The following is a 16,704-nucleotide window of genomic DNA, read 5'->3' as shown; positions in this document are numbered from 1 at the left end:
AACAGTTAACGAGCAAGTCAAAAGAGACTTACACCGTCCTCCTGCACCAGCTTCTTCTGCCTGTGCTCTAGGGAATGGCAATTTGTACAGCTTGGTGTAGTAGTTAAGAGCAGCAGCTTCTAATGTGGTGAGCTGGATTTTATTCCCTGCTCCTCCACTTGCTGGGTGACCTTGGGCTAGTCACAGTCCTGTTATAAACTGTTCTCACGAAGTAGTTTCCCTCAGAGCTCTTGCAGCCTCACCTACCTCACAGGGCGCCTGTTGTGGGGAGAGGAAGCCACTGTGAGATTCCCTTGGGCAGTGAAAAGCAGGGTATAAATATCCTTCTTCTTCATGGAAGGTGCTACTGGGAAACAGTGTCTCGTCCCTCCACAGGTACCCATGGCCTCATGGTGCTTTTGTGCCCCATCTACAGTTTCCCCATCTTCCATGCCATTGGTCCCAAATCTGCTTTGTTGAAAAGATTGCAGCAAGAACAAGGTGGTATCCATATAAGAAAGGGAAAGTCTACATCTTCCCAGTCCCACCCACATGAGCATTATTTTCCCTGCTGTAATTGCCTGTGATGTTTACCCCCAAAACATTCCTCCCTTCTCAGATTGCAAACTGCAACCCTCACATGAGTTACTCATGAGTATACATTCCCAGGGAAGAGGCATGGGTCCCAGAGGGCTGGCAGGGGGGGCGTTTCAGGGCCTCCCACAGCCCCCCCCCCTTCAAAAGGTATGCAGGGACTGCACCAGGAGGTGTCTCCCCCCCTTCAAGCTGTAAAGCAAGGTAGCTGCAAAACAAGATCAGCACATCCACCAGCATACTGTAGTGTGGCAAGGTAGCTTCACAGTATTACTTCCTGCTGAAGGATATGCAGGTCTGGATGTGCAGATTCCTATGCGGCCCAATTTGTCTGCAAGCCTCATGCCACTAGTTGGGAGATGGAGACTATTTTCATCATATAATTTATATACCACCTTTCACTATGATGTCTTGGGGGGGGGGTGATGTATGGTCTACTGTCCCTGCTCCTTGTTCTTCAGCATCTCAGATTATTCAGGATTGAGAATGTATTTAGCCAAAAATCAAGAATTAGAGAAATAAGGGCAATGAGAAGGATCTATGAGGCCATCACTAGATTTGAGGATTTAGCAGGCCCAACCAGTGGCAAAATATTTCCCACAAATAATCCTGCCAGAAATCCATGGGGTTGGATCCTGTCAGAAAGATCTTGTTTCACAATGGGTAAGCTTTTTTCACACTCTGTGAGTGCCCTTCAGCTCCCTCTTCATGCTGCTCCTGGAAAGAACAGCTGGTTTATTGTACCCCACTTTTTACTACCCAGGGGGGTCTCAAAGCGGCTGAAAATCACCTTCCCTTCCTCTCCACGACAGACACCCTGTGAGGTAGGTGGGGCTGAAAGAGCTCTGAAGGAACTTTGCTAACAGGACTGTGACTAGCCCAAGGTCGCTCAGCTGGCTGCATATGGAAGAATGGGAAAATCATAGCTGGTTCTCCAGATTAGAGACCACTGCTCTTAACTGATACACTGGCTCTCAATTAGTGGGGAGCACACCCTCTAGAAGCAGTTGTGTGTGTGTGTGGGGGGGATTTCGGATGCAGGGGATAGGGAAGCTATATTTTCATTTGTGAAATTTAGCTGTGATCCAGTTCATGGCTAGGAAGTGATGTTCCTGCTTTGACCACGATTGCTCTTCCATGTCCTTGGCATCAGCCTTCCCCCTCATTGCCTTTAAACTGATTGCTCAAGGGCAGGGAAAGTGTAGGTGAGCGTTGTACACTGGAAAAACAGAGCAGCTCATTGGGGGATGTCAGTTCAGTGGGATCTGCAGCCCAGAAAGAGAGGGTGTGAAGTGAGGTAGTGATGATCTATAGAGAAGCCAATTTAGGTGACACTGAGGCTGGGGCATACGGGGGAAGGTGGCAGATCTTTCAGAGGTTTAGGGAGGAACCTGGAGATCAGAAGGTGCTCAAGTCTAGGGCAGAGAACTGGAGGCCAAGATGGTGCTGGTGAAAAAAAAGACAGGTATGAATTTAAAGAATGTCACAAGGGGACTGGGTGGCAAAGGGTATAATTGAAAGTAACCACTGATCCTCCCACTTCCCCACACATTAAACCTGGTGATTTTTCTGATACACGGTGGTTTGTTAGATGGGGAGACTGACCCTCCAATTCATTTGAGTTTGCTGCTCCTATACGAGAGAAAACAGGACAGCTCCAGGGGGGTGAACAAGAGAGAAGAAGGATTTGCAGTCTTCATTGTTTTATTGACCTCATTCATAATGAGAAGTGCTTAAAAAAAAAAGGAAAGCACCAGCAGTCCAAACTAAATATAGAAACAGAGAACTGAACTGCAGCTAAAAGCTTATGGCAAGTGACATGAAGGGATGGGAAAGAGAGGGTCAACAAAGGAAAGAGAAAATAGCTCAAGCAACAGGGCACATGGGGAGCCTGGCCAATAGATGTCTGATCACAACTAACAGGATGAGATGCGATCAAGAGAGCTACAGAAAGGGGAGAGGGCAACTCTGCAGCCCAGTATGAATTCCAACAGCACCATTAAAAGATAAACACTCTGAGATTTGAGTACAACATCTTCAAAACCTGTCAAATCCAAAGAAAATGAAAAACGCATGACTTTTCATCAATCACTAGGGATCTAGCCAGAGGAGGGATTTTTTTAAAAAGAATATGAGTTTTGCAAATGGCTTCTTAGAAAAAAGAACAGGCAGGATTTTAAGGGTCTCCAAGTCTTTGCAGACTAAAAGGCACCAAACAGCACTTTTACTTGTTGAACAGAGTTATGGAGACTGAGATGTGTGTGAGAATCTATCTTTTTAAAGCATTTTATAAAGCTAGGTGTTTTAAGATGCATTGTTCGTCCTAAGCCTAAGAAATACCGGCAAGATGATGCTGTCCAACATAATTCTTGAGTGGTCCAGCATCCTATGTGAAGTAAACGGGAAAGTCATCCTATACAGCTACATGCTGGTCATGGTTTCTGGGCAACATTGCTGCAACATTATTAGGCATGTGGATTATTAACACGCATTTTGAATGCTACACAGATCAACTGCCCCTACTTCTACAAATTCTGTCCCAGATGCAACCCCTTGTCATCCATTTCTGTACCCTATAACACTACTTCTAGCAACAATTATGGTCCTTACCTTGAAGAAAGCTTGTTCTGCCAGCACACCACCAACCATCACCTTTTCTTTGCCCCTACAGGTATGCAATTACTTTTCATAAATAGATTAACGCTGACCCCCATTATTGCTCTTGTGAGCGGCCACTGTGTTTTTTACATGGAAATGTGACACACGTTGCTTCCTACTTTTCCTTCTGTTTTAGCCTCCAATTTTCACATTATCCATCTGTGAGTAGATATAACGGCCGAGTGAGGCAGCACATCATGGATCTGATGAAATGGGCTTGAGCACAAGTGGCATTAAGGTCCTGGAAAAATTTACCTGTAACTGACTAAGACATCTACCCCATTGAAATTGTGAAAATATGTCTCATTGTTACACAACCAAAACAAGAAAATCCAGAACGCCCAGTTCAGTTGCTTCACATCCCAGTCAGAGCAAACCAGGGACCAGTTTCTCTAGCCCTGCTGGACGTAACATTCTCGTTCATCTTCCGTCCTTTGCTTTTGTGGTTTTCCTGAGCCAGTGCTGCCACCTCCTGGACAAAGCTCATCCTGCTGCTTTCAAACACGAGAAACAAAAGCAAGAGCTTTGCTTTGGGAGGCTGGAGGAAATGGCCACATCAGAACTGAGGTCTAACCTGGAGATTACCTATGATGTGACTCCCTCGCATCTCAAACTACTTAATGAGAAAAAAATGAGGCAGCTGAACATGAGTGAGACAGAAAACAGGAAAATGTTACTATACAGCAGGGGAAACAATTGGCAAACTACATGTCAGAATTAGAAATCTGTGTTAGTGAGGTTAATGAAATGCTTAGTATTAGAAATATTTTAAAAACGTATTCCCAATTATAACACTTTTTCACAAGAATGTTAGTAGAAGTTGTGCTAGCTTTCAGACCAGAAATCTATGTAGTTGAAGAACCAGATTCCCACAGTAGCCAGCTGGATGATGTGATCACACACTAGGATTCTCGAAAGGCAGCCTCTTCTGGGAAGAATGAGCAACAAGAACTGAGAACGGGTGACACATGCGCTACCTGCATTACCAATGACGTCATGTCCAAAGCCAGTGATTAGGCGAGCAAGAGCCACGTCTCAGAGAGGAGGCCACTGCCTATTAGAAGAGCACATTCTGAAACACATGCTGTGAAGCTGCCACCAGCATTAGAGTCACACTGGGAAGGACTCTGAGCCACTTTATGCTCCAGTTTGGCTTTCTCTGAAACAGACAACATGACCTAGTTTGCCCAGCATGTTTATGGAGAGGCTTCTTGCATTCACAAAGGAGAAGAAAATAGAAACCAAACTGGAGAAAGGAAAGTGGGAATGGAGGATTTTGAGAAGGCAAATGGAAGGGGGGAAAAGGTGGACATCCAGCAAAACTCAACCCTGTTCTCAAATCCAAGACATTACCCGAGATCAGCACTAGAAGAAGGTCCTCTGCTGTCAGGCCCTCAGCTAATTCCCGGATAGCATTGGCTGCCTTCAGAGATTCTCTGTCAGGAAGGTTGTGCTTCGCTCCTTCTATCACTTGAATGCAGCTCTGGGGTTTCAGCAACATCTCCCTGCAGAGATTTAAATGAAACAAACAAAAAAAAAAGATGAGCAGGTCTCTACTGAACCAGCCTTGCCTGAATCTCATGATTAATACACGTAAGAAGTTCCGTGGGACAGTCAAATGCAGATTGTTCTGCTCCTATTCATGGCAGGAGCCGGGGTGGGTCCAGTGACCTAACGACCACAGATTCAACTCACCCATAACTCTTTTTTACCCCCAAATGTCAGCTTTACTAATCCAGACATTTCTGTTTAAATAATTAGTAGAGAAAAGATTCTGGCTAACAACATAAATCGGTGACAGCTAGTGCCACCCTCTCTCCAAACTCGACCCATCCAAGATTCACCAGAATTTTTTCAAGACCATGATTACCTTTTACCACGCTCCAGTGATTCTGAAAAAAATCCCTCTTTAGCTACTATGAGTAAGTCTAACAGACTGCTTGAAAGGGATAATAATACCCTCTGAAAGCTATTGTTGATTCAAGGAGGGTATTCATTATAAAGAGGTTGACATTCCTGGATTTTTCTTACTGAATGTATACGTTTATTCTTAGGCACTAAAGCATACATAGGCATCTTGCCTTGGTAAGAAGTCCCACCTTAGAAATTTGGTGGTGCTATGGACTATAGACAGCTGGCTCCCAGCAGCTCAATGAGCCTGCACATCATCCAATAGCTCTACAGTAGGGGTGGCCAAGTGGTGGCTTTTCAGATTCCATAAGCTACAATGATCATGAGGCCCTGCCAGGATCTGCAGAAGACTGATGACAGCATTCAGCACCAAGACTGTCTAGGCAGGTGGCTGAATCACCACCCAATGCAGAACAGCACAGACTTTGGTTGGCATAAGGGCCAAACTAGATGTGGCAACAGGCAGACCATGGCTCTTTGTAACACAAACTGCAGCTCCAATCCAGCTTGGATCAACGCCATGTTTATTTAATTATCCAAATTGTCCTCCTGGGACTCTATTTGCCCCATACAAGTATCTTCCACCCTGCATTCACAAGACTAATAGCAGCTAGAAAGGAGTCAGGTTGTGAAAATGGCACAGGAAGTTTGGAAAGTACAGAGGAAAGGAGAACCATACCCATTGTCTTGAGCTCCTTAGAGGAAGGCAGGGGGGAAAGTGACAATCTAGACCCCTGCAGTTATAATTTTTAATTTATGATTGTGCCAGGTTTGTGCCAACTGACTCTCTCATTTGGTCCTTAGTTACACCAGATGACACTGGCTGCGTTCAGAGCTTCTGTGTCAAGAAGGCTGTACTTAACTCCATTCATGTATTTTTGGTTTAAAACCTTCTCTGTAGGGTAGGGCTTAGATGCCAGCAACTTTTGGCAGAAATCTAAGACTGGCGTAAGCTACACAAAATCAAGAGTGATATTAGAGTTAGGTCAACTCAGCAAGAATTCAAGGGAGAGTTCTAGAGGCTGACAGAACTACTCCCCACGTCTTAGTTTGCAATTACTGTCATACAGTAGGGCACTGCTTCCTCACCTCATTCCTTTGAGCTGCAGAGTTGCCTGAATGCCTTGAGGGACGCTTACAATTCCTCTAACAAGGTGGTCACCAAGGATGCTTTCTGCCACTGCTGCCATGCCCAGAACAGCCTTCCCAAAACCAACCAGATACACGTTCCTCCTCAGTTCAAAAGGTCGTCCATGGACCACAAGCCTGGGCTGTCTGCCTGTTTCAAGAGCCAGGGCTTTCTTCAGCATGGGACCTGGAAGGACGGTGCCCACAGCACTGCGGAAGAGGTGTAGCCCGTGGTCCTTGAGGGCCATGTCGGGAGGAGCAGTCACAATAGCAGAGTGGAAGGCCGGCAGCCAGCAAGCCTTGACAACAGCAGGTCAACCTTTCCAGGCAGAGACGGTGACCCTGCAGCAAGAGGTGGAAAAGACTAATATTTTAAAAAATTAAATGTTATAGTGGAACTACACGTTACCACTTGCATAACTACATCAGCTCCTCAGTGGCCTTGAGTAGGCAGAAATGTGGGATATAAATATTGTAAAATAAAAAGTAATGCTGTGATCATTTTCAAAGCCCCCCCCCCCCCGGGGTAAATGCAGCACCTGGAGTTTTTTAGAGAGACGAATGGTGCAGGAAAGGGAACTTTTTGAATTTATTCCCTCCTGGAAAATGTCATTCCAATCCCATTCCTTCTGGGGCCAAAGATGGATACCAGTACATTTTTCACAGCTAGGGTAAAAGCATCTCTGAGGTTTAGTGGTTCAGCAGAAAAACAGCAAGAGAAGAAAGGCTTAAAGAGCCATATCCCCACTATTTCATTCCATAACAGCCCCAGGAGCTGCATTTGCAAAAAAAAACAAACAAACAACCAAACCATCTGTTAGAATGATCAGACATAACATGTAGTTCTGTCTTGTGAGAAGCAGGGTGAAGAAATGCATTGACGCACCCCCCCCCCCACACACACACACGGTAGTTCACCTTTCACAGAAACTCTGTCTCCATCATGGATTGTTTTCTTGCCTCAGCCTCTAGCAATTAGTAATGCCAGCTTCCTAAGAAAGTCCAGAGGTCTTCTTGTTCAGCCAATTTAATGGAGGTTAATAATTAAAGGGTCAGGGCCTGCCCTACCTGAAAACCCTCTGCTTCCATAAGGAAGCCCACAAATCAGAAAACTACAGGCATGCCTAACTATTTGTTTCCCCAAAAGGTAAATGATGCTCTGGTACACTGGAAGACTGCAAGGCACTCATGGCCATAAGGTTGCTGCTTTGTGAGACTAGGGTTACAAAATAATGAGGCAAATGGGATCACTTGGTTGAGCAATATGAGCACTGGAGGATGAGGGAAAGGACTGCCATGATTTGTTGAAAGATGTGATCCTATCACCAAAGATTTCCTCCAAGGATACAACACAGCGGACTCATCAGCAGGATCTTTAACTTACTCTCCATAGATAAGCATAGAAGCTGCCAAAGGTCCTGTCTGCTAAAGACCACCACGTGGCCTGTCCTTGACGATGGCTGAAAAACCCTTTGAGCACAGAATGTAACCAACTGGAAAATCCTGAAAGACTGGAGAGATACAAGCACGGAGGAAGAGCAGCAAAATACATGTTCAGTCAGTGCTGCCTCATCTGCACTCAACAGCTCTTCTAGGGTATAGTGACCAGGGCACATGCCCTGAGCACCATACTTAATGGGGTCGCTGCTAGATCCTGTCATGCCCCCATGAGTGGTGGGAGTCATGTGCCCTGTTTAGCTCATGCCCAAAACTGACCTCAGTGGGCAGAGTACAGCTTAGCAGTATGCACACTAGCCACAGGCCACCCAGTCCCCAGACACAAGGCTGGACACAATGACTGTTTACAATGATGCGATGCCCAACCCATGCAAACCCTCGTGGCCTTCCCTCTGGATTGATAGGCATCTGCACTCCAGTCCTCCCTACTATTGATTGGACCTTGCCCCCCTCACATGGGTGCTGGTATGGGCCAGACCCAATGGCCGCCAGTCTCCCATCCCACCTTTCCAACATTGAGGACAAACCAAAGGATTTGTGGTCCAAGGTGGCTAGCACCTCCTCCAATGTCCCCCCCCCCCAGTGGAGGTGACAGCACTTTGAGTGCCAAGGTGGGCCTACTTCACAGGTGAGCATTCCTCTGTGGAGGCCCTGCCCTCCCATATCACCAAGCCTCACTCACCCATCTGCCCCAGGAGCCAAATAGGGTAGATACACCTCTATCTGCACTGACTACCTGTGCAATCCCAAGCAATGCAGGCCTAAAGCACAAGCAGCTGTATTGATTTGACTGATAAATCCCTATTCTAGGCCATACAAATTATGACAAGGGCCATGTCAGTGTTCCTCATGGACAACACCATGCCTAACATTACTGAACAATCTTCAGTGCCTTTTGTACAGAGGAAGATGTCACCTATAGAGGGAGGCTGTGGCTCAATGGAGGAGTCTTTGTTTTGCATGCAGGTTCTCAGGTTCAATCCCTGGCATCTCCAATTAAAAGGATCAGGTAACAGATGACGTGACAGACCTGTGGCCCTGGGGAGCCAGTCTGCGTAGACAATAATGACCTTGATGGGCCAAGGCAATATAAGGCAGATTCCTGTGTCCATGTGCTGCTAAATGCCACCACTCCAACCACTAAAGAATTCTGAGGGATGGGATTGATTGCTTCTAGAGCTTCTTCCTAGGACACAGCAAGGCAAATGGGTATATCCATAATGTCTTCTGTTGATTCCTTGACAACAGGTAACTTCCAGAACCACAGTGAACATTTATTTTCCAGTTTTGGCAGACAACTGAAGTAGAATTATTGGTATACTGTTAAATAACAGAGGAATGGGTATTGTTTAGTCAAGTTACAAGTGTAGTCCCCTGGCAACTGCTGCATTTTGAATCCGGCCCCACAGGACACCTGAGTTTGACATCTTTGCCTCAGAAAATAACTTTCTTTATACAGCTCACTTCCTTGCACTAGAAGATTTTTGTCACTGTAGATGCCATCAGGGAAACATGCAAGAATCAGACATTTCTAAGAGTGAGTTTTCCACCCCACAGCAGCTGCAGCTGCTCCGTGGAATGAGCTGGCTGACAATGTTCAGTTAAAGGCCTGCAGGAATTTTTTTCCACATCCACATTATAAAAGACATTTTTGGAGAATGGTTGGTTTATTATTATTATATACTACTGTTCCTTCTCCAGTGCCCCAGCCCCCAAGGGGCTTTCAGTCTAAATGCTGACAATGGCAAATCCCATAGAGGGAGGGAAGAGAGAGGCAAAGGCAACGAGGGATGAACATATGCAGTTCCACCTACTGAGGTTTCATTATTATGTGCTTGGCTTCATGCTGTGATTGTGTGTTGCATTAATGGGTTTAATCTATTGTTATTACAGTTTTATGGCATTTGGTGCGCTGCTTCAGTCTGGGGAAGGAAGGAAAGCCAACTACTCAGCCTCCACCCACGGATCTAGACAGAGAAGGTGGTGACCCGGTTTGGCACAACAGAGTGGCTTGGCCTAGAACATCACTGTCGATTTGCTACAGTGGGAATGGGGTCTCTCACAGCAGGAGCTGCTTCCACTGCTTCTGCTTACTGCTTCCCCTCCTCACCAATGAAAGAGCCATTGCAGCACCCATAAAAGTACATAATTTATGATCAGCACTGAACTGAAGCAAAATTTCAACTTATGACAACGACGATAGCCAGCCCAATACATCAATGAAGTTTTCCTGTTTTTTAACTTCTGAGAACCTCTATTTGGAAAGTGGTCCAGAAGCCCTCATTAATCTTTGCAGAGATTTGCTGAGAATTGCTTCTTCAGTGACAGGATTGCTTGGGGATTGTGACGGGCTTAGATTAATCTCCTTTAAATGAAAACTTCATGAGCTGCCATTAATGAATAATGGCCCCAATCTGCATATTAATTTGAATAAATCATCACGATATGTTCTTCTTCGGAAGGTTCTGCGTGATTCTGCAGCAGCCCACTGGCCTGAGCACTCATAGATGAGACCAAAGTTGGTCTCTTGAGTTCTTTATGAAGCTCGTCAGAGCTGCTGCAAAGAGGGCACCCAATATGAGTATGAATCAGTGCACACGCACAAGGAACAGCCATCCCTTTGCCTGAAATAATGAACACAAAAATCAGATCTAAAGAAACAATCTGATAAGGAATAGAGATTTAGTCAATGCTACCTCTAAAACCAAATTTTGCATCACCTGTACAACCATGCCACTGAAGAACTATGTGATGCTCAGAAACCACGGGTTAGATTCAGTGATCTAGCAGTAGAAAGTACTGATGGATATTTCCTGCTTTGTCTTCCCCCAATACTCTTTTCTGACTCTGTGAAAATTTACTCCTTGGGGTGGGGGACACATGAACTAATATCCAGGCAGATCAGGAGGCTGTCCAGGGGAGGAGAAAGGGATGGAATGGTGTTTCTTGCCCACTCCATCAGCAGAGTTCCACTGATGCAAGAGCCTGCCCCGCCCCCGCACCCCCCCATCAAGGGTGGGAGGAAGAAGTAGAGAATATCTTAGGATCTTTGGGTCCATTCCCATGTCTAACCCATAACTACTGCTGTTCTGGAGCAAAGTGCTGTTAGGTAAACGGCTCATATTCCAACTTGCTCGCCATGAAATTTACCTACAAACAAGAAAATCTACCTTTCAATCACATTGCACAGCAATAGTCTATTCTAAGCATATTAGATTTACATAATTCAGGACAGTGTTTACAAACATACGTATCGCATGAAATTGTGGGGATTATGTGCTTTCAACATCCTAGATGTACACTTAGTCATTTAATGAGCGTGCAGGCTGCAAGGAAAAGCCTCCAAAGAACCACGAGGTTCCAGAATACTGCTATCTGGTGACAAAGTGAAAGCCTGCAGAACTGAAATACATCCACCTACTCAAGTATTTCTCAGCCTTCCTCCTTGCTTGGTGCCTAGTTGAACTTGGGCAGAATCTCTGAGGTGGAGGAGTCTAAGCTTGTCACAATCGCAAGCCAGCCATCAGTCTGTGGTGAGCAGGACTTGGGCTGAGGCCGTACCTGGAAAGCAGCACATGTACCTTCTCTTCCTTTCTTTGGTCACACTTCTCCCCCAACTTTCCTTTGATGGCAACGCCACCTAGCCATTTCTCAGGCACTCTTCTTTCTAAAGACCACTTGTGAGCTGTACCTGCTGCCACCATTGCAACAAATGGCCAAAAGAATGACTTTTCCCAGGAGATTAAAATGGTAGCTGTGTTGGTCTGAAGTAGCACAATAAAATCAGAGTCCAGTAGCACCTTTAAGACCAACAGAGATTTATTCCCAGGAGAGTTTCTGGTGTTGCTGCTCCTGCCTGCCTCAGATGTGCCATTTCTTTGCTGCTGCTGCTGCTGCTTGCTCCAGCCGTTTGGTGCTGCATAGGCAGCAGTGGCTCCCAAGCTGTGGCGGAGGGGGTTATCATAGGCAATAGTGCTGAGAGTATGGTATTCTGGTTTCTACAGGGCAGAAACATCGGGTCCTAGCTATCCTTGCCTCATTAAGTCTGATGGCTGGGGAAGCCACAATTTATAGACATCTTCCGGCCCCACCTCTGCAGTCTTCTGCAAAGGAAGAGCCAATGCTGACCGAGGACTATAAGGTCTGATTGGTGCCGATCCAGGAGAAGGCTGAGCACTTAGCAGCTGTCAGCCATAAGACTTACATTCTATTTCGTTTTTAGCTAAGTCTGCTCTGCCAACTCATGAGCTACTGACTAATGATGTTAGCTTTGTGAAGTTGCCATTCTGCTGAGTGAGGTTTGTGATCTGGGCAGCAGCACTAGAGAAGCACTTGTTGTTTTCTTCTCATACCAGCCTATATTGTTTTTCAATCCAAGAAGGATCGCTCGGACATGCTCCCCAAGCCTGTTTCTCACAAGCTTAAAATGCCAGTTTCATTACCCCCCACCCCCAACAGTCACAGACAGCATGTGGGGATTCCAGATAGGATGCACTGGTCTGAGTTGTTGTTCAGAAGAGAAGAGAAGGTGCTTAATGCTTAATGATTTCCTGGGAGGGATCCTTCCATTCTGAAGCAGCATTGTAAGAGAGAGGAGGCTGAGGTCTGAAATCTGAAAGCTTTCAGCTAAACAGGAAGCAATCCAAGTCGACCCCAACCTCTTTTCCATGTTTTGCTTTTTCAGTCTTTGTTTTAGAAAAGAAATAGAGTGACAAGGGCTGGCATTTGGCTCTGTATGCCCATTTGAGGCCAAATCCCCTCCGCTTCTCTGTGTTTCTCAACTTTTATTCTCTTAATTCAATGGGGCTTTCTTACAAAGCAGTCCTATTCTTACCTGAGAATAAACCCTGCTGAACACAGACACTTAATCTGAGTAGACCTGAACAGGATTATGCATTCTGGCAGGAGTATGGAATATACACATTAATGCTTGGTGCTATGTATTTTAAATTACATTTTAAATAGCCACCATATAAATAGATCTTGCAGCCTTGAAGGTTCAACCAGATCTATCAATTGTATCTAGAATTTCTCTAGCTCATGAAGCTAGAACCTGCAGATAGTTGTTTTCTTACATTTGTGTTTTTAAAAGAACTGTGAAAAGCTTAAGTGCAATAAGTGTTTCAACAAATTCCATATTAACAGGTACATTAAGTAAATTTTTGCTTGGCTAACTTAAGTAAGGGTTATAAAATAGGCAAAATGGCAGTTAAAATGCATGAAAACAATAGCTGACAAAAGATTATCATCCAAAATTCATGTGAGAATAAATCAATAGGTCACCATACTAAGTAAATTTGAACTTGTGGGGGACATACCAAGAAGGAAACCAACCAGTCAATATAATTTGGCAGGGCTTTGCAAAGTTCCATGTTAGGACTAGTTGTGAAGAATGAATTTAAAACCTGGATCTTCTGGGAGCTGAACTGAAACTTCCAGTGAATCTCCTAGGCATCCGTTGAAAACTCCCTCTTACTAGTCTTTGTCTCCTATTTCTGTTTATCCTCTCACTTGTCTGATTTCCACAGACCTTGACCTTGTTAACTACAATTTGTCCATATGGAGTTTGTTGCAATATCTGAATTCAGCAATCTCAGTATGCTGAGAAACACCACCCCTACAGCTGCTTGGACTCAGACATGGCAACAAAGGGAGGATATCATATTCTTCCTGCTGGGAGGCAGAGAGGAAGCCAAAAACATACCAGCATAGATGCACCAACCAAGATTTATTACTTCTATAGTATAGACTAAACAGAATTTGTTGCACAAGCCACATTTTATCAAAGATGTCTGAACAGAGCCTAACCAAAATAGAATAGCCTTCTTGACAGTCGACTGATGCCCCTGATTGAACTAAAACCTTACCCTATTTTGAGAAGCTGAAATTATCTCTGTGGCATGGACTCCTTTTCTCAGGCCCTTAATATAAATCACTCTTCAGGGAGGATGACTGGTCCACCAGCCAAATCAATACACACATCATCCCACTATACTATTTCCTTAGGATCATTCTGCTAAAATGTCTGCTCTAGAACAAATTAGGACTGTCAAGAATATTCATTCAATAACAAGCTCTTGCAAATATTTTATTCTAAATGGGTCAAACCTACAAATATACAAATACACACAGTTATACTTTTAAAAATTCAGTTTTCAATAGAGGGTAAATACCTGTGGGTAACAGAAATAATGAGAAATTAGTACTGCTGTCATTAGTACTGCTTTTAATGTATTACCCTCCCTTTTACAAACTGCTATTGTATAGTAGTGCATATAAAATTTTGATCGGGGGCCGTCAACCCCCGGTCCGCGGCCCAGGAAGGTCTCGGTGACGGGCCGCCACACCTGCCCCTCCCCCCCCCCCCGCAGAGAGAAGCTCACCAGGCTGCGAGAGAAGCTGCCGCCAAAGTGGCCCGGCTAGTTTTCTGCTGAGAGAGCTGGGGGGGAAGAGGCAGGCATGGGCGCCGGCACGCCAGCGGGCACAAACGCGTATGCGCGGAGCTTCCGCGTATGCATGTTAGGGCCCTCTGGTGGTAAAAACGTGCATGCGCGGCAGCTCCGCACATGCACATTTTCACCACCAGGGGGCGCTAATGCGCATGCATGCCACCTAGGCCACCGGCTCTTCGCCACCCCCGGAGGTGGTCCTCAACCTTAAAAAGGTTGGGGACCGCTAGTCTAAATGACCATAAATAAATAAATAAATAGTATTGCTGTCATCCTTATTGAGCTATATAACTTCTAATGATATTTGCTTACTTTTAAAATCTGTTATGGCTGATTTTGGTCCTACAATATATTCAGATTGGTTGTTATATTCCAGGCTGATTTCTCAGCCAGCAAATATTTATTCCTAATAAGTAACTTAGAATTAATATACATTTATGTCTTCAACACATACAGCACAGACTTCATGTTTATAGAGTTACAAAATGCCCCCTGGCTATTGGAAAATCCTGCTGTGTTTCTCTATGAAAAGGTCCAAAGTGAGAACTGATTTACTATTCCTACAGTTGATGATATGGCTTAGGCGACTACAGATGATGCAATCACTTGTAAGTGTCTCTAGCTTTCAGTTTGCTGTATCATGCAGAGGAGGGGGAAGGGGAAATGGAATTCTTTTGAGATTACTTTTTCTGCAATGCAAAATATATACAACTTACATATTGACCACAGGCCTTATTCAAATAAAAACCTATATTTCAGAGTTTAAGCCTTCCAGGTTCAAGTGACTTCACTGTATATATCCAGAATGTCTCTCTTACTGAGTTGCCTTGGGAGCTGTTGCTCCATTACATGGACCCAAACTGCAGAACTTTTTCTGTGTCGTTAGAACAAGTGGTGCTGAAATTCTCGTTTCTTATGTAATTCAGCCATAACACCGTAGAAGGTATGAACAAACCCCTGGGATTTCCCCCCCCCCATGTTTAAAATGTACAGTCCAAGCCATATAAATCATCTGTAAGAATAAAAAATCACTTCTCACTTCAGACCTTTTCATAGAGAAACACACAACAGGATTTTCCAATACCTAAGGAGAGGTTTGTAACTTTATAAACATGAAGTATGTGCTGGATATTTTGAAGACATCAATGTATATTAATTAATTCAAAGTTACTTATTAGGGGTCACTATCATCACTAAACATAATAAAGCTCAAGTTGACAACTTACTCCCTACCTGATTGGCACTCTGCCAATCAGTTCAAATTGCACTTTGCCAATGAGGGCCATTCAGCTCAAACTGCATGCAGATAATATAATCCCTACCTGATCCCCCCCCCCGAAATATTTTCCCAATAAGAGATGGTCCTCAGTCAGGAATGGCCTGGTAATTTAGCCCCTATCAAGGAGCTCTTGGCCAGGAAGGGCTAATAAGGGGTAAACTCTCCACCTCCAACTTTCTGCCAGTTTCAGAAGCTTTTGGGATGGAAGAAGAGGCAACCTCAGAGCATGACCTGCAGCTAGTAAGTTGCCCTGGCCTCCTTCAACTCACAGGACAGGGAGAAAGTGAGCTTCCTCTGGAGGCAGCCTCTGCATGCCTTCTGGAGGAGGGGCTGTGGGAGGCCCAAAAATGCTCCCTGGCCGGCCCTCTGGGACTCAAGGCAGCCAGGGAATGTATACCCATGAGTAAGTCATGTGAGGGTTGCAGTTTGCAATCTGAGAAGGGATGAATGCTTTGGGGGCAAACATCACAGGCAACTGCTGCAGGGAAAATAATGCTCATCTGGGTGGAACTGGGAGGATGTAGTTTCCCTTTCCATGTGGATACCACCTTGGTCTTGCTGCAATCTTTCCAAGACCGTCACAACAAAGCAAATCTGAGACCAATGGCATTGAAGATGGGGAAACTGTAGATGGGGCACAGAAGCAACATGAGGCCATAGGGACATGTGGAGTGGGGAGACACTGTTTCCCAATAGCATCTTCCAGGTAGTTGATTTTTATACCCTGTTTTTCACTGTCCAAAGGAGTCTAAGAATGGCTTCCTCTTTCCACAGCAGACACCCTGTGAGGTAGATGAGGTTGAGAGAGTTCTGAAACTGCTCTGAGGAGAGTTTCTAATAGGGCTGTGACTAGCCCAGGTCACCCAGCAAGTGGAGGAGCAGGGAATCAAATCCAGCTTACCACATTAGAATCTGCTGCTCTTAACCACTACACCAACCAGTACAAATTGCCATTGCCTTAAAGAGATGTAGTTAGAGCACAGGCAGAAGCTGTTGCAGGAGGATAGTATAAGTCTTTTTTGACTTGCTCACTGACTGTTATGGGATTCTTTTCCTTTAAATTTGGACCTTCAGAGCAATCCAAGGAGAGAGACATTCAGGTGTTTTCTACATGGAGAGGTGATTGTGTGGTTAATAAGCTTTACTATTTGAGAAGGGAGGGATGCTTCTGTTTTCTGTGTTCTCATTCTCTGTGTGGGTGGGTGTGGGGAGTGCTACACAGCCCCGTCTCTGTCCCAAGCAGCTCTT

General features: G+C 44.9%; 2 protein-coding genes across 11 annotated transcripts in view; one reads left to right on the top strand and one right to left on the bottom strand.

Moving 5' to 3' along the window:
* The window catches only part of WDR82 (WD repeat domain 82), a 55,158-nt gene that overhangs the window by 5,128 nt on the left and 33,326 nt on the right, over window positions 1–16,704 (top strand). The window lies entirely within an intron of this gene.
* The window catches only part of GLYCTK (glycerate kinase), a 37,101-nt gene that overhangs the window by 14,059 nt on the left and 6,338 nt on the right, over window positions 1–16,704 (bottom strand). For 8 of the 10 annotated variants that reach the window (XR_013229074.1, XM_077325838.1, XM_077325841.1 and 5 more), the window contains 2 exons: window positions 6,232–6,612; window positions 4,585–4,736 (listed from right to left, as the gene is read on the bottom strand). Coding sequence is in view for 9 of the 10 variants with exons in the window: in XM_077325838.1 (XP_077181953.1) it covers window positions 4,585–4,736; window positions 6,232–6,518 (439 nt within the window). In the remaining variant the exon portion in view is untranslated. Of the gene's footprint in view, window positions 1–4,584; window positions 4,737–6,231; window positions 6,613–7,188; window positions 7,729–11,149; window positions 15,196–16,704 lie in introns of those variants that run through there. The other 2 variants (XM_077325843.1, XM_077325840.1) reach the window with 2 other exon arrangements.

This window comes from Paroedura picta, chromosome 3, assembly GCF_049243985.1.
Source record: "Paroedura picta isolate Pp20150507F chromosome 3, Ppicta_v3.0, whole genome shotgun sequence".
Classification (NCBI taxonomy): domain Eukaryota; kingdom Metazoa; phylum Chordata; class Lepidosauria; order Squamata; family Gekkonidae; genus Paroedura; species Paroedura picta.
This window is presented reverse-complemented; position numbering and strand designations above follow the sequence as displayed.